At 33.4% G+C, this 19,100-nt stretch overlaps 1 protein-coding gene across 1 annotated transcript; it reads left to right on the top strand.

Annotated features, from left to right (window-relative positions):
* Positions 1 to 239: 239 nt before the first annotated feature.
* Positions 240 to 15,941, top strand: LOC107677859 (WD repeat-containing protein 91-like). The gene is made up of 16 exons (XM_016472922.1): positions 240 to 338; positions 876 to 1,012; positions 1,929 to 2,108; positions 3,186 to 3,393; positions 3,551 to 3,633; positions 5,080 to 5,186; positions 6,250 to 6,397; positions 7,387 to 7,542; positions 9,715 to 9,893; positions 9,998 to 10,148; positions 11,072 to 11,166; positions 11,268 to 11,427; positions 12,439 to 12,547; positions 13,801 to 13,913; positions 14,000 to 14,197; positions 15,329 to 15,941. The coding sequence occupies exons 2-16, from the start codon at positions 890 to 892 to the stop codon at positions 15,491 to 15,493; spliced, it is 2,175 nt and encodes a 724-aa protein (XP_016328408.1). The 5' UTR covers positions 240 to 338; positions 876 to 889; the 3' UTR covers positions 15,494 to 15,941.
* The last annotated feature ends 3,159 nt before the right edge of the window (positions 15,942 to 19,100 follow it).

Consider the following 19,100-nt stretch of genomic DNA (forward strand, 5'->3'; position numbering starts at 1 on the left):
CCATTAAGATACTACAGAGATCTTAAAGGCTTTTATGTCTTATGCATGCATGCATTAGTTATTAAGAGTTCAAATAAGTGTCTAGTAGGATGATTTTAATACAGTATTTCAGTACTGAGAATAATCGATGAAGACATTGAGAATTAAAAACAGCATGCTTGAGATTAATTCCATTTTATGAGTTTATTAGCCTTATTACATGACTTCATTGAGGGTTTTTGTTGTTGTACGTCCGGCACGTGACGGCATCCCATGAATCCGTCACGTGACGCTTGCTATCACATGACGAGCAGAAGCTGAAAACAGGAAGAGGCGCACCAAACACATTTATTAATCAGGTAAACGCTTCATTTGTTTTAATCACTGTGTTTCCATTCAAAACATTTTAATTGCATTTATTTATTTATTTATACGCGACTATATCGTCTGTAACGATGTAGTAAACACATCGTGTCATACACGAGCTCATCTTTGCTGAGAACACTATCAACTTTCATATGAACTCATTTATTGGGAATTACTCTGCAAAATAATCATGCATGTAAAATGCCGTATTTATATTTCATGTATTATGTGCATTGTGTATGTTTTGTGTGCAAGATGTGCATTATTTACGTGTGTGTGCATTATGTGCATTATTTCCGTGTGTGTGCATTATCTACGTGTGTGTGCATTATGTGCATTATTTCCGTGTGTGTGAATTATTTCCGTGTGTGTGCATTATGTGCATTATTTCCGTGTGTGTGCATTATTTACATGTGTGTGCATTATTTACATGTGTGTGCATTATTTCCGTGTGTGTGCATTATGTGCATTATTTCCGTGTGTGTGCATTATTTACATGTGTGTGCATTATTTCCGTATGTGTGCATTAGGATACTATGTGAGAATGGCCTCAGCGGTGGAGAGGACGGATGATCTGGTGCGAGAGTATCTGATATACCGCGGTTTCACCAGCACACTGAAGCACCTGGACTCAGAGATCAAAGCAGACAAAGAGAAAGGCTTCAGAGTGAGTCTATGTGTGCAGATTCATGCATTCACCTGATCTGATCTGCAGAAGCCCTGTGTGTAGGACTGAATAACAACAGGACATAATAAACAGTATATAAGGTTTAGTAGGTTAGTGCATTCAAATATGAGTATGCATGAACATGCACAAGTCAAATGTACATTATTGACCTGTTAAAGGAATAGTTCTCCCAAAAATTGAAAATGTGCTCACCTTCAGGTCATACAAGATCAGGATGAGTTTGTTTCTTCATCAGATTTGGAGAAATGTAGCATTGCATCAGTGTCTCAGCAATGGATGCTCTGCAGTGAATGGGTGCCGTCAGATTGAGAGTCCAAACAGCTGATAAAAACATCACAATAATCCACAAGTAATCCACAGCACTCCAGTCCATCAGTTAACATCTGGAGAAGACAAAAGCTGAGACAAATCCAGCATTAAGATGTTTTTAACTAAAATACATAGAGTCCATAATCCATAATAATGCTTCCTGCAGTGAAAAAGTGTTCTGGTGTGAATCAGGAGAGAAATCTGCACAGATCAAGCAGCATTTAAACAGCTCTAAACAAATATGTGGCTGGATTTTGATGTGAGAGACAACAGCAGATGCACTTTTTCACTGGAGGAAGAGTTATTATGGATTATGGAGTCATATTTAGGCCAAAAGTGACCGTTTGAATGTAAAACGTCTTAATGAAGGATTTGTTTTAGCTTTTGTCTTCTCCAGATGTTAACTGATGGACTGGAGTGCTGTGGATTACTTGTGGATTATTGTGATGTTTTTATCAGCTGTTTGGATTCTCATTCTGACGGCACCCATTCACTGCAGAGCATCCATTGCTGAGACACTGATGTGATGCTGTGTAAATGTTGTGTTGTGCTGATTTGCGGATTGTTGATTGGTGTTTTATCACAGGTTGATAAGATCATCGATCAGCTCCAGCAGCTGATTCAGAGTTTTGATCTGACGGGTCTGAAGGAGTACTGGGCGTATCTGGACCGCAGGCTCTTCTCCAGACTGGAGGACGTCTACAGACCCACCGTCAACAAGCTGAGGACCAGTCTGTACCGCTTCTACCTCATTCACACCGTTCAGGTTCTCCAGAACACTCACGTTTCACACACAAATCAAAACAAAAAGAAAATGTATTTTGCATAAAAAAAAATGAAGCCTGTTTTGTTAAATTAGTATTGTTGTGCCTTTTTCATGACGTTACACAGATTTCGCTTATAATTTTGTTAATGTTATGCAAAAAAGCACTATATTATTTCAATGTAGTTCTACATTTAATCTATGCCGATAGTGAATTTATACAGATCTATAACTAAAAATATAATTGATATATTAATGAATATAATGCACTAAATATACCTAATATAACAAAATTAAATAACAATAATGATAATAAAATAATAAAGTTATATTATTTCAGAGTAATTGTAAATTTAATTTATGCTGATAATGAGTTTTTTTAGTGATCTGTAATTAAAAATGTCATTAATATATTTATGAATATAATGCACCAAATAATCTAATACAAACAAATAGATTCAATAATAATAATAATAAATGCTATTCAGTAATATAAACATATCTAATATAAAAATACATTTATAAATAACAGCTTAATAAAAAGCTTTATTATTTCCTAGTACTAAATCTAATTTATGCTAATAAAAAAATGACATCATTAATATAGTAATAAGCATAATATTTAAAAAGATGTATTTAACATAAAACAATAATAAATAATTCTACATAATTCAAAATATCATTCGTTAGTATGTAAATATGTTTCCTGTATAAACAATAAATTAAAAAATAAACAATAAAAATAATTATGTAATAAAAAAAATCTGAATTATTTGAAGGTAGTACTAAATTGTTCCTGATAACGAATTTATACTGATCAATAAATCAAAATATAATAGGTAACATAAATAATAATCAATATTGATCATAAAAATAATAGCATTAAATAATAGTAATATATGAATATATGTATGTACTATGAAATAATAATAATAGTAAAATGTTTATTTTTAAATGATAATGTTAAATAGCAATAAAAATGAAATAATAATGATAATAAATAAAAGTCTGTTCAGTCTCTTTTGCCAAGTGTAGTTCATCAGTGGGAGACTGGTGTCTTGTGTCTCTGCTGTGTTTCAGATGAAGAATACAGAGAAGACGCAGGAGTTTTTCCTGAAGCAGGTGCTGGAGCTGCAGGCTCAGCCGGAGTGGCGTGATTGGTTCGCTCTGCCCTTCATCCCGGCGCCGGAGCAGAATCCCTCCTTCTCTCCGTATTTCTCCCGCCAGTGGGCCGACACCTTCCTGGTGTCTCTGCACAACTTCCTGAGCGTCCTCTTCCAGTGCATGCATATCCAAACACTGTCTATTATGGGATGCTCAGCTGTTTAAATAGCATTAATGTGACACTGATGCCTAGAAATGACACTCAATGTTCTCATGTACTGATTGTAGATGTGCGTTCATTATAATGAGGTCAGACTGATTGAGCTCCTTAACAGCTTCACCTCAGCCTGTGCTCTTGAGCTTCGACAGTGAAGTACAGAGAATCAAAACTGTGCAGGAGGAGAACGAGGAGCTCAGACAGATGGTGAGGGCTTCACTGTTTAGTAGTTCAGTTGGTTTAGTTAGTAACGCCTGTTAGTTTCAGTCCATTGTAAAAATGTCCACTAGAATGAAAGGCAAAATATATCGTTCCGCTCAATACTTAGTTTGCAAACGAGTGCAATGTGTCACTTACAATGCTGATAATGAATTTATACTGATCAATAAATATTACAAATATTATTAATAAGGAATATAATATAATATAAAATAATAACTCTTTAAAAAGTCATACTAAATAATATAGTTAATACTAAATGCTAAATAATAAAATTATTATTAATAATAAAGTACTGTTAATAAATAGATAAATTTGTGCTGAATTTATACTGATGAATAGTTAAAAATACCATTAATATATTAATAAATATAATATTCAGTATTATATAAATGCATACATTATATAATGCAATAATAACAATAGCATGATATTAGCAATAATAAATTAAATAATAATGATACAAATAATAACACCATAAAAAGATATTAATTTAAGGTAGTACTACATAATTTATGTTGATAATATCATTAATATATTAATGAATATAAAATTCAGTATTATATACTTAATAATGAAATAATAATGATACATTTTATTTGTAGTGTGCCTTTCTTACACTCAAGGCACTAGTAGTACTACATAATTTATGCTGATAATGAATTCATAGTGATTAATAATTTAAAGTTATTAATATATGCATTAATTTATTCATTTATATGTAAATATATACTTAAAAATAGTACTTTTTAAATATTTTTTAAATAATTAATATTAATAATTATATAAATGCCGTTCATTAATATGAAAAATATACTTAATAATAATAAAATATATATATATTCAAATATATATTCAAATATATAATGGGTCAAAGACATTAAGATGTCCGCATCAAAAGAAATGTACAAAAGTGATTTTATGTTCATAGAAAGCACATGAAATATAAGTAAAATGTCTACTTTTAAGGTTTCAAATAAGTTTTTGGAGAATAAAATGTCAAAATTTGGTTGAAATAATGTTACGTTGTCATTCAGTGTAACACAATATTTATGTAAAAATTCAAACAACATGCTTATTCTGACGTGTACATATTAAAATATATAAAAGAATAAGAAACAAAATTGCAATTAAATTAAACAGAAAACCTTTTAATTTTTTGGTGGGGGGGGAAACAACAACCATTTAAAGCAGTATTACACTTATTGTTTTTATGCTTAAACCCTTCTTCGTCTTTGACCCATATATATTATATAAAATATAATAAAATTATAATGCTATATTATTTCAAGGTAGTACTAAATGAAAAAATTATTTTCACTAGAACAGAATGTAAAACATTATTGTTGAGCTCATCCCTTAGTTTGCAAACATGTACAGTGCTGCACTTACGATGGAAACAGGTCCGTAATCTAAGATCTCCATTTGTTCCAGTTATTTGCTCTTCAAGGAGAATGGCGGCAGAAGAGAGATGAGGAGATGGTCCATCACAAACTGCCGCCGTATGTCCAGCACATGGACCGACTGGGAGACACTGAGCTGTGAGGAGACTGTAGGACTGCAATCATCCGCTTTTAACCATTTCACACAATACAGATATATCAACTTCTTATAATGAGACTGACAGAGTTTGATTAGTGAATAAACATTCACTTGAAATGTCACTTTCTCACCATAGTCTTGATTTGACGCGTTTGTGTCTGTGATCTTTTCCGTGCATTCACTGCGATTCAGATCATCTCAGGATCAGAAATCATGTGAAAATATGAAATCAAAACTTCATTGCATACATTTAAAGCATAATGTATTTGCACAAATAACATCTAAATGAGGTGTAAAGTTCATATGTGACCCTGGAGCACAAAAGCAGTCTTAAGTCTTGTAGCAATAGCCAACAATACATTGTATGGGTCAAAATGATTGATTTTTCTTTTATGCCAAAAATCATTAGGATATTAAGTAAAGATCATGTTCCATGAAGATATTTAGTAAATTTCCTACTGTAAATATATCAAAACTTAATTTATGATTAGTAATATGCATTGCTAAGAACTTCATTTGGACAACTTTAAAGATGATTTTCTCAATATTTAGATTTTTTTGCACCCTCAGATTCCAGATTTTCAAATAGTTGTATCTCGGCCAAATATTGTCCGATCTTAACAAACCATGCATCAATGGAAAGCTTATTTATTCAGCTTTCACAAAATTGAGACTTATGACTGGTTTTGTGGTCCAGGGTCACATTTCTGCAACCATTTTGAGCTCTTTATGAAAATTAAATCACATTTTATACAATCAAACTGCAACGATTCTTGACAAAAAGCCTCTTTGTGTGATTTACTGGAGAATCAAGGCGATGGAACCAGGAACAGGATAAACAGAGGAAGGGAAGTGAGCGGGAGGTCAGCTAGTGTTTGTGTGCGAGTGTGTGCGAGTGTGTGTGTGAGTGTGTGTGTGTGTGTGTGTGTGTGTGTGTGTGTTTACATTCATTCATTCTATAAAGTTCAGTATTCAGTCTTTATTTAATAAGTATATAAATTAATTAATTTATATAAATGTGTTTTCAGAAACGTGAGCGATGTTTCGTCTGTTTTCTCTTAGAGATCTCGTGTCCAGTCAGAGGAACGTCAACATGACCACGCCGTCCAGAAACTTCTTCTCCACCTTCCTCCCTCAGACCCGACGGGCCCCTGGGAAACCGGCCCCGGGGCCACAATCCTCGCCCTGGAAGGACCCTGCCGTCACGCAGGTACATCAGTATCAGTATTTTAGAATCGTTGTTTTTGTATTTTCTGTTTTCATTTTAATTTTACACATTTTTTTTTTGTTGTTTTTGTATTTATTATTTTTTAAATGTGTCTAAAAAGTTTTGTATTAATTTTATTTCAGTTTTAGTTTTAGTTATTCTAGTACATCATGGTAAACTAAATGAAAAGGAGAAATGTTGCCTTGGCAATTTAAAGCCTTTATGTATAATGAATTATAAAGGGTTATTAAAGGCTATAATGCATTATAATTATTCATAGTGTGCATTGTAATACATTATATCTTGCCGTAAATAATTATAACCAAATTTAAAATGCATAGTGTAACAATGAATTGATAAGTGTTATATTAAGTGTGTTTACAATTATTTTGTAAAAAAATTTAAAGGCATATATAAAGATGTAAATAGAACAAATTTATACTGTGAAAATTTAATATTATAAAAATATTATTTAGGAAATATTTAAGTTTTGCTATTGTTTTCTTCTACTCATTAAAGTACTGTACTGTTAGATGTACTGTAATATTTATTTATTATAATCTAATTTTAAAGTGTATTTATTTCAATCTTGTTTTATATTTTTTATTTTCATTATTATTGTTAATACTTATTGTTGTATTGTACTGTATTGATAACTGTATTATTTATTTTTTTTAATCTAATTATTTATTTATTAAGTTGCATTAAGCTTTTTCTACTCTTAGCTCTGTGCTGTTTTTTATTATTTATTTGAATCTAATTTTTATTAACTAACTTTTTGTAGTTATTTATTTAGCTTTGCTTTACATTTTTTTATTTTATTTTACTTTTTTTTTCTTGTAACTATTCCACAGACACTTCGTTGTGGCCCACTGTGGCTTCCGGGATCCCAGTTTGAAAACTGCTGATCTAGTAAACGGTTGAGTTTAGACCCTGTTTTTCTGTGTCTTTCTGCTAATTTGATGGTTTTTCTGTCTGTGATTGTTTTTCAGTCTGCGAAAGCAAAAGATCTGCCTTCCGCAAAAGACTTGAAGATGCTCACTGTTTCCACGGCGACGGTGGATTTGACCACAGGTCATTCCCGACAGAGACGACAGCATGACCACGAGAAAGAGAGAAAAGAGCTGCTCTCCAGGCTCCCACAACAGGTCTGAGAAAATATCCACCAGAGCCAAACAAAGGCCCCTCTGTCTTTCTCTCTCTCTCACTCTCATCCAACATGTTCACTGCTTTTCTGTGTTTTGCTCCTCACATGACACTGGCACAACAGTAGCCACTCACTCATTCAGTGCTTTTGGTTCAGGAAGTACATTTTCCTTTAAACGTTCTGATCCATAACCCAAACTAAACAGCCTTCAGATGAATCATGATTGTAACTTTGGTCTAAAACAATAAAACCTATTTGAAACTCAGAAAATAACAAAGATACAAGATGATATTTTATGAGGGAATGAACTACTAATCCGACAAAGAAATCCAGGTTTAAGGCAAAACCACAGTTTTTTCATGCAATGGTCAATTTTGAGATTTTGGGCTATTTTGCTTTAATAACAACTGGTTTAAAAAAAGAAGTTGTTTTCTTTCAGACAAGTGGAAAGAAAACATCCAAAATACACATTTAAGTGTTTACTTTATTGCACTTTATCTATTTGAGTATGTAAATTTAAATTCTAATCCATGTCTTTAAAAGTTTTTTCTCCACTTCAGCAGAACTTACATACACCAAACTTTGCAGTTTTATTCCTGTCTATATTCTGAAGGTTTTTACTGAGGGGTTTGTTCATATATCATTCACACTGATTTATATGGCATTTTATTCCTAAAAACGTGGTGAAAATGCATATCTTTACTGGTTGTGAGTTTGTTTCTCCACTTCAGCAGAACTTGCATACACCAAAACTTACAATTTTATTCCTCTCTATATTCTGAAGGTTTTTACTGAGGGGTTTGTTCATAAATCATTCACACTGATTTATATGGCATTTTATTCCTAAAAACGTGGTGAAAATGCATATCTTTACTGGTTGTGAGTTTGTTTCTCCACTTCAGCAGAACTTGCATACACCAAAACTTACAATTTTATTCCTCTCTATATTCTGAAGGTTTTTACTGAGGGGTTTGTTCATAAATCATTCACACTGATTTATATGGCATTTTATTCCTAAAAACGTGGTGAAAATGCATATCTTTACTGGTTGTGAGTTTGTTTCTCCACTTCAGCAGAACTTGCATACACCAAAACTTACAATTTTATTCCTCTCTATATTCTGAAGGTTTTTACTGAGGGGTTTGTTCATAAATCATTCACACTGATTTATATGGCATTTTATTCCTAAAAACGTGGTGAAAATGCATATCTTTACTGGTTGTGAGTTTGTTTCTCCACTTCAGCAGAACTTGCATACACCAAAACTTACAATTTTATTCCTCTCTATATTCTGAAGGTTTTTACTGAGGGGTTTGTTCATAAATCATTCACACTGATTTATATGGCATTTTATTCCTAAAAACGTGGTGAAAATGCATATCTTTACTGGTTGTGAGTTTGTTTCTCCACTTCAGCAGAACTTGCATACACCAAAACTTACAGTTTTATTCCTCTCTATATTCTGAAGGTTTTTTTCTGAGGGGTTTGTTCATATATCATTCACTTGACTTTTTTTATTCCTAAAAACATGGCAAAAATGTGTTTTTTTTTTTTATGTCTGTTGACAATATTTTCTGATTTATGGAGTGATAAAAAGAGATATTCAAAAACCCCTCTGTAAAAATCTTTAACTCTTCTAATATGTCAACAAAATCAAACAAGAATTTTGAGCCTGGCTTTGTCCAAATGTTCAGATTAATTTTCTGGAAAATAACATGCTTTACATTGGGTTGAAATATACTATATCTTTTAGCAAATAATTGATTTGTTAAGATATAAAAAAAAAAAAAACTCATTAAGTCCATTAAATAATATTAACAGATAGAACTTTTGATCTTAATAATGTATTAGTAAATGTTGAATTTAACATTAAGTTTAATAAATGCTTTAGAAGTATTTTTCATTGTTAGTAAACTAATGCCAACAAACGGACTTGAACTTATTGTAAAGTATTTCCAATAAAATATATTTCTAGATTATTACAAAATATTAAGATATATACAAATATATAAGAGGTTTGAGAGTGTATCTAGAACTTTGTGTCATTTGTAGTGCATCATGGGAGTGGGAGGTCACCGCTGTTATCTCAGTTTGGATATTAAACGTGCCGAAATCATCATGTGAGGTCTGTATGGAACGTTTCTGTGCATTATTGTGTTTCTGATCTCCACAGAGCTCGGAGAAGAAAACCGATTCGGATCCAGACGCTCAAACCGAAGCTCTTCCTGATCAAACAGACTCCACCAATCAGACGCGAGTCTGTGAAGTGGGCGGAGCTTCAGTGGAGCAGCCCTTCATTAAGCTGAGTCAGGAGGAGTACGGAGAGCATCACTCATCCATCATGCACTGCAGGTGAGTGTAGACAGTTAACATTGAATATAGCTGTTCATGCAGCAGAAGCAGTTTTTGAGCTATGTCAGTCATTCTGGTTTTTAGTTTCATGTTTGTGCTTTTAGGGTGGACTGCTCCGGCAGGAGAGTGGCCAGTCTGGATGTGGACGGGGTGGTGAAGGTTTGGGCTTTCAATCCCATCATGCAAACCAAAGCCACTATCATGTCCAAGTCCCCACTGCTCTCTCTGGAATGGGCAGCCAAACCCGACAGACTGGTAAATCACTTTTTCTGTGAACAAACACTGATAAATAGATTTAGCCTAATAAATGAACCCCATGATGCATATTGCATTTTTAAGGGGTGCAATTAAGCATGTTTAATATATTTAAGCTGTAAATATTTCTATTAAAAACAATCACACTCTACCAAAAAGTTTGGGGTTGGTGTTTTTGAAAGAAGTTTCTCCTGCAGTAATATTGTGAAATATTAGTACAATTTAAAATAATGGATTTTTATTTGAATCAGTGTTATTTTAGTATCATTGATATACTATTAAAGTTTTAGTTGTTTTAATTTTAATATTTGTTAGTGTTTAGTCATTTTGTCATTTTTTTATATGTCTATATAGCTTTTACATTATTTTTACATTACATTTTTTATTTTAGTTTATTTAGCTTTAGCTTTTTTAGTTCTTCGGGTTAAACTAAACAAAAATGACAAATGTTGCCTTAGTAAGTTGTAATATTTTATTTTATTCCAAGTAATGAAAATGTGTGTGTTTTTTTTGTTATACTGTAATAACCCTGATTTGAATATATTTTTAAATGTAATTTCCAGCATAATTACTCCTGTCTTCAGTGTCACATGATCCTTCAGAAATCATTCTAATATGCTGATTTACTGCTCAAGAAACATTTCTGATTATTATCAATGTTGAAAACCGTTTTTGTGGAAACCGTGTTAAAATTTTTTTTTTTTAGGATTCTTTGATGAATAGAAAGTTCAAAAGAACAGCATTTATTTGAAATTGAAATCTTTTTGTAACATTATAAATGTCTTTACTGGCATTTGTGCAATTTAATGCATCCTTGCTGAATTAAAGTATTATTATTATTATTATTTTGAACAATAGTGTAAGTTCAATAGTGTAGTATTTGCTTGGTTTTATTGGTTTATGTGGTGATTTTCCTCCTATAGCTGTTGCTCGGCAGTGGCGTCGGCACGGTAAAACTTTACGACACGGAGGCCAAGAAGAGCCTGTACGAGATGTCAATAGACGACGTCCATCCACGGTGAGCCCTCACAGATTACCCATAATGCACCAGGTATACAGACAGTATACAGTAGACATGCAGTAGATTCCTATTCCACTGAGCTTCCTGTGTGTGTTCAGGATCCTGTCGCTGGCCTGCAGTCCGAGCGGAACGTCGTTCGTTTGCGCCGCCGCGGCTCAAGCTGCTCATTCTGGTGTTGCGACGGAGGGCGATGCACGAGTTTCGGCTCCCGTATCCGGACAGCTGCTGCTGTGGGACACCAAAACCGTCAAACAGCAGGTACTGGAGCCAAACGACACCAACACAGAAATGCAACGACTAAAAACTCGTTGTATGCAGGTGCAAGTATTCAACTCGTATGCAACTTGTATGCAATTGTAAATTGTATGCAAATCGCTTACAATTAGTACAGAATGCTGCTGCTAGATTACTGATGGGTGTTCTTAAAAAAACTGAATATATCACCTATTTTAGCTACTTTACACTGGCTTCCAGTTCATTACAGTGTCGATTTTAACTTACTTATTTTAGTATACACTCTTAAAAATAAAGGTGCTTTAAAGGTTCTTCACAGCGATGCCATAGAAGAATAATTTTTGGTTCCACAAAGAACCATTCAGTCAAAGGTTCTTTAAAGAACCATCTCTTTCTTACCTTTTTATAATCTGAAGAACCTTCTTTTGCCACAAAGAACCTTTTGTGAAACAGAAAGTTTCTTCAGATGTTAAAGGCTTTTTATGGAACCATTTAGACAAAAAGGTTCTTCTGTGGCATCGTGAAGCACCTTTATTTTTAAGAGTGTATAAGGCTTTACACAATTCGGCACCCTCTTATTTAACTGATCTTCTACATGTACACAAACCTCAAAGGAATCTAAGCTCATCAAACCAGAAGATTTTAGACGTCCCTAGGACAAGATTGAAATTGAGTAGCGACCGGGCATTTTCAGTGGTGGCCCCAAAGCGTTGGAATAGCTTGCCTTTATATCTTAGACTTTCACCCACATTGGGCTCTTTTAAAAGAAATTTGAGATTGTATTGATTAGAATTAGGTTTTGGCTCAACAGATTGATCTAGCAAAGTGGCTCTCGTTTTCTCCTGTGATGTTTGTTTTATTTGCTTATTTATTTATCAGTCTTTTTCCTTTCAGAGATGTTGGTCTAATTTTTTATTAGCTGTTGTTATTGTACAGCACATTAGTCAACCTTGTGTTGTTTTAATAGTGCTTTATATATATAATAAAACAAACAAACAAAACTAATTTTAATTATGATTTTCTTGTTGCGTTCAGCTGCAGTTTGCGCTGGAGCCGGGGCCGGTCGCTATAAACTGTACGGCGTTTAACCACAACGGAAACCTGCTGGTGACCGGAGCCGCAGACGGGATGATACGACTGTTCGGTGAGAAGGTTATCATGGTGACCAAATTGAACTGAGATGTAGATTTAGTCATATTTATTTCTATAGTGCTTTATACAAAACTGTTTCAGGAAAGCAGCATTACTGTTGTAAATTACATCAATTATGAAACAAATTTCAGCTGTTCTGCTCTACAGAAGACAATAGTGTCATTATTTTAATTTCAGCTCAATTCAGTTAATTGTCAGTGTTCCAAAGTTCCAAATTCTGTTCAGCTCAATAACAGTGTCGATGTTCCAAAGTTTTATCAATCGTAAAACAAATTCAAAAACAGTCATTATTTAACTCAATTCAACTCAGTGTTAATTCAAATCAGTTCAGTAACAATGTTGCAAAATTGATCAATTATGAAATTAATTCAATTTCAGCTGTAAAGCAGCTCTACAGAAAACAATAGTCACTATTCAGATCAGTTCAGTTCAATTTTGCTTCAGTTCTGTTCATTGTTGATTCAGTTGAGTTCAATAACTTTATCAGTCTTGTAAAATTCATCAATTGTGATGCAAATTCAATTCAGCTGTAAAGCAGCTTTACGGATGACAATAATGTAATTATTTAGCTCAATTTAGTTCAATATTGATTCAATTTAGTTCAATGTTGGTTCAGTTCAGTTTAATAACAGGGTTGATGTTCCAAAGTGCATTAATTATAAAACAAATTCAAAAACAGTCATTATTCATCTCAATTTATTTCAGTGTTCAATGCTGATTCAGTTCAGTTCAGTAATAAATTCATTGCAAAATTAATTATTATGAAATTAATTCCATTTTAGCTATAAAGCAGCTCTACAAAAGACTCTCTAAAAGTTTAGTTCAGTGTTTATTCAGTTCGGTTCAGTGTTGATTCGGTTCAGTTCAATAACAGTGTCAATGTTGCAAAATTAATCAATTATGAAACTAATTCAATTTCAGCTATTAAGCAGCTCTATAGAAGACAATAGTGTTATTTTTCAGCACAGTTTAGTTCAACATTGTCATAATTTCAATGTTGATTCAATTCAGTTCAATAACAGTGTCAATGTTTCAAAGTTCATCAGTTAAGAAACAAGTTCAATTAACAGAAGTGTCATTATTTGGCTCAATTCAGTTTACAATCAGTTAAATTTTGTTCTCATCCAATGGTGTCAGTGCAGTTCAATTGATAATATTACTGGATATTAATCGTCTTTTAAACTTCATGTGGCTCACATTTATTCTGCATGTTGAAGTGTTTGTTTCTGCTGCGTTTCTCTGCAGACATGCAGCGCTATGAGAGTGCATTGAGCTGGAAGGCTCATGATGGTGAAGTGTACAGCGTGGAGTTCAGCTACGACGAGAACACCGTCTTCAGCATCGGAGAAGATGGGAAGGTGATGGGAATTTTTGGGATTTTTGTAGGAATATCTAGAGTTAAGTGTAGATTCATCACTAAACGTCATGTTTTGTTTGTTGTCAGTTTGTTCAGTGGAATATCCACCGCTGTGGCGTGAAACAGTCGGAGTACTCGCTGACCCAGGATGCCGTGGGGCCATTTGTCCTGTCGGGTTACAGTGGTTATAAACAGGTTCAGGTTCCACGCGGTCGACTCTTTGCTTTCGACTCTGAGGGGCAACATGTTCTCACCTGCTCCAGCAGCGGAGGAGTTATCTACCGGGTAAAAATACATTTACCAACCACTCACACCTGTCAGATCAGTTTGGTTTTGTCACCAGTATTTTGTTTTTGTCATTATCCACCTTTTTCTTCAATGCGGAAGTAAGCCTATGGGCAAGACTTCCGGTTCATTAGCCCCTATAGGGAAATAATGAGAAGAATAACAACGTGCAGTAAACGGTAAAACTGTTTGCATTATAAACCAGTGTGTTCATAATTAAGATAATATGTTAAAAAAATATGGTAAGACACACCAATTTTCAATATCAAGCAGCAAAACAAACTGTTTTGTACAGCTAAAAATAGCTTGACGCGGATGAGACAGGAAGCCAGACCCATAGAATTAAAAAATGGCCACGCCCAGTTTTACGGGAAGAAAAAGGTGGATAAACCAGGGTTGTTTTAGTATCATTGATATAGTTTTATAGTATAGTAAGGTAGTTTTTTTTGTGTTTTCATTTTAAGGTTAGTTCAAGTTTTAGTAATTTTGTTTGGTTATTTACCTCATTTTTTATTATTTTGTCTCTTTAGCTTTTATAAATGTTTTTGCTTAAGTTTGAGTTATTTTAGTACTTGAACTTAATCTAAACAAAAATGACATGCTGCCTTTACAACTTTCTGAAATAAAATGTTTAGTTAACATTTATTTTAATTCTAGTTTTAGTAATTTTATTAGTTTCTTTTAAATATGTCTATGTAGTTTTATCAAGTTTATTTCAGTTTTAGTTTCAGTTATTTTAGTACTTCGACAGAAATGAGAAATGCTACTTTTGCAACTAGCTGAAATAAGTTTTAGTTATTTATATTTCATTTTATTGCAGCTATCATTTTTTTAACTCTTCAGTTTTAGTATTTGGTTGTCCGTTTTTCTCATTACTATTATTATTATTATTGTTATTTTAAATATCTATATTGTTTTTATTAATTTTTGTATTCAATAAACTAAAACTAAACAAAAATAAGAAATGATGCTTTGGCAACTATAGCTGTAATAAAATATGTTTTCTTTTAATATATATATTTTATTTGATTTCAGTTAATGTTTATTTTAGTTCATGTATCAGAATGTTTATTCATGGTTGTAGTTTTAATGTTATGGATCTAACCTCATATCTGCTCTGCTCTTGTCTAGTTGAATAAGGCGGACGCTGGTCTGGAAAGCGTCTTGTCTCTCGGCGGTCATAAAGCGCCCGTCGTGACGGTTGATTGGTGCTCAGCTATGGACTGCGGCACCTGCCTCACCGCGTCTATGGACGGCAAGATCAAACTTAGCACGCTGCTCGCTCAGAAACCCTGAGCTCACAAATCAAGTACAGCAGATCTGAAATGATGATGATTGAAGCAGAATGTCTGCTATAGTTTAAATCACATGATGTCTTATGAAGCAATCATCCCTGACAGGTGACCATTAGAATATCAAAGCAATGTTACTGATTCAAAGACAACAAATCTGCATTTCCACTGAATGATAAAACAGACCATATAGATCCTGAGAGTGGTGACATATTATATTTTTCACAAAGCATTTATGGTTCTGTGTGCATTAGTGACGAATGATGAACAAATGTTCAGTGAGGAAGGGCATTACCTTCACATTAGTGTTTCTGTCCTTCTAAGATGATGTTTATTTCTTACTTCTGGAACCATAAAATAGAGCTTAGCCAAGTAATAAACTATTTGAATGATGTTCATAAACATTTTTTTTGCATCCTGTTGAACAATAAAATCAAATATGATCAACCAAAGTCCTGTGTGTCATTTAAAGTGTGGTTTTGAGGTCCTAAGTTAATTTATAAAAACAGGGAAAAACAATTTTTGTATAAATGAATTTGAAATATGTTCACAGTAATACAATTACAATGGTAAAGTCACTTAACCTTAACTGTCACCGTCCCACCTGTGGGACGCTTAGCACTCTTTTTTTGTTGTCACTTTTCTCTATCAAATCCTTTAGTAATCATCATAAATCAAATATCATTTGAAAGCTTAGAAGCCCAAGATTCATCCTGTGAAAACCATTTTGAAATCGGACATTGCATTACCATGAAAATGGTACTTTAAAATCTTTTGGCGGTCTCCTCCCCCTTAGTGGGCGGTGTTAAGTGTCATATTACAAAATGCATTACGCTCTTTTACAATCGAAACTTTTTATAATCTTGACAAAAAACATATCATTGGAAAGGTCTTAGTCTCAGGATTTTTTGAGATAGAAGTAATATTGACAGAGAAATCTAGACATTTGTGACAGAAAAATGCATAAAAAATTTTTTTAATGGAGTTTGGATGGCACCCGGTGGCTATTTGTGGTATAATGCCCTAAATAAAATCTCACAGGAACCTACATTTTTTTCATATCAACTTCAAATTTGGAACATAACTTATTTAGACATAAGGCTTCAATTTTATACCAATTTTAGAGTAAAACCTGTTATGTAAAATATTTATTATATATAAAATAAAATTAATAGTGCATTTTCTTTACAGTAAATTTAAACTAGCATAACTTTTTGATACTTTAATTCTTTAAAACAAATTCCACTTTTGCGATAATCTGCTGATTTTCTTCTTTAAAAAGAGCCTAACCTTATGTCTGTATTCCAAAGTGTTCATAAATTACAACAATTTAAGTTTGGATAGTGCACCTGCATGCCTATTTTAAAAAATGGGGGGTGACAATTAAAGGGTTAAGTCAAGTGTCTTAAAAATCTTTAAAAGCAAAAATAGCCACTTAATTGAATTTTTCAGTATAAATGTGTGTTATTTGAGTGGTTATGGGCGACATTCATATAAGCACAGAATAGTTACCTCACATCCTTTCCTGGCATCTTTGTGTGTAGATGTTAAACCAGGTATACTTTTTATTTTGTCATGATTCTATCATTCTCATGTTAATTTGTTAACATTTTCCAGTAGTGCATTTATGGTTCAGTTTTACAATCTGAGGGATAAGTTTGATTATCTGTGGTAATTTAAAGGGATAGTAGGCTATATACACACACACACAAAATCAATAATTCCTCCCTTGGTGTTGTTCTGAAGTTATGACTTGGCTTTCTGAGCACTTTAAATAACAATAAAGTGCTTAAATAAATGCCAGCGCGCAAAGGAAAATTCGCGTCCATTGTTTGAAATCAGGGCTCGCGTTAAATCAATGAGAACCGACAAACGTAACGGACATAATTACTTCAGAGAACCTATTGTATATCTTTCGGCACGAGTCGCAAAGGAGTAGGTATGAGGCGTTTGCTCCTTTCTTCAAAGCTTGAAGAGAAGAGTTCTTATAGCCTATATTATATGATCGAGCGCGAGTAGGACATCTTTAAATGTCTCGCTGCGTTTTCGGAAAAAGGAAGGTCATAGCCTACTGCTTTAGATCAGAACACCGAGGTGAGTAAAAAATGACTGAATTTTTATTTGTATTTATTTTTTTTGAGAGAACTATCCTTCTAAGTTGAAGACAACATAAAATTCCTAAGAACTGATCCATAAAGAGTCTCTCAATAAATAATGATTAATATTTTAATGATATCCATTCACAGAATCACATGAAGTAACTTAAAGACACAATATGTAATTTTCGCCACTCGTGCATATGTGGGGGAAAAAAAACAGCACTGTTTTATCATACTAGATACATTTGAAAGTTCTGTTTTCTACAAAACAAAACCGGAAATCGAGGGGTTATGGCGTAATTGGCAGGCGACACAATGACACGATGGACATGGTCCGTGCCACTAGTTAAAATTGCTTATTTCTCTGGATTTAAATATTCTTCGAAACATTTGGGATAATGTAAGTACACAAGTCAGCAAAATATATAACACTGTTCTAGTGGTTTTTGGATATTTTAATAAAAAAATCTTACATATTGTGCCTTTAATAGAAATGTATTTCCTAAACTGACAGCTATTCACAAAAATAGTCTTATAACAAACTGGAGGAAAACACAAGTAAATTATTTATTATGTTCAAAATCTTTATTTAGATCTAAATTAGATGTCGTTGCTGTTGTTGTTGTCTTCTATTCAATTTAAATACCTTATTTAAATCTCTCTTTTAGATCTGCCCAGTTCATTCTGGCCAAAACCGTTTAAGCACTGTTTGACATCAACAACACCAAGCTGAGTAAAATGACATAATTTTTGTTTATTTCAATATTTATTATATTTTATTTTTTGAGGGAACTAGTTTTTTAAAGGGGTCATATGATGCGATTTCAATTCTTCCTTTCTCTTTGGAGTGTTACAAGCTCTTGGTGCATAAATAAGATCTGTAAAGTTGCAAAGACTAAAGTCTCAAATCCAGAGATATTCTTTATAAGAGTTAAAAGTCCGCCACACCTACCTAAAACGGCTCGTTCTAACACGCCCCCACATGTCTACATCACTATGTGGGAAGATTTGCATAACGCCGCCCAAATGTTCATGCAAAGAAAGAAGGCGTAACTTTTATTCTCGCTGTAGTATTGTTGCTGCCGCTGCCATGTTGTGGAGTCGCCGTGTGCTTCGTTGTGAAAGCGAAACTACTTTTTTTGGTCTTCCAAAAGAGGACATGACTAGAAATCAGTGGTTAAGTTGTATTTACAACACTGTTCCAGAACAGTTCAACCCAAATATTCAGATGTGTGCAGCACATTTTATGGAGGACTGTTTCCTGATCCTGGGAGAGTAGACTACAATGCCGGCTGTTCTGACTCACAGACTGTAAGTTTGTTTTTCATATTTAAAGAATTTGCCACTGATGATTCAAACGCGAGTTTTGGGCAGTGTAGAGTAGCGCTTGTTGTTTGTCATTTCTCCGATCACAAATGCAGACATGGTTTTATGTTTACGTGGCGCGATGCAACACAACGCGTAAAAAGACAGTATAAGTCATTATAATCCATAATTATGTCCCCACTGGAT

The sequence above is a fragment of the Sinocyclocheilus anshuiensis genome, unplaced genomic scaffold (genome assembly GCF_001515605.1).
Source record: "Sinocyclocheilus anshuiensis isolate Anshui unplaced genomic scaffold, SAMN03320099.WGS_v1.1 scaffold993, whole genome shotgun sequence".
Classification (NCBI taxonomy): domain Eukaryota; kingdom Metazoa; phylum Chordata; class Actinopteri; order Cypriniformes; family Cyprinidae; genus Sinocyclocheilus; species Sinocyclocheilus anshuiensis.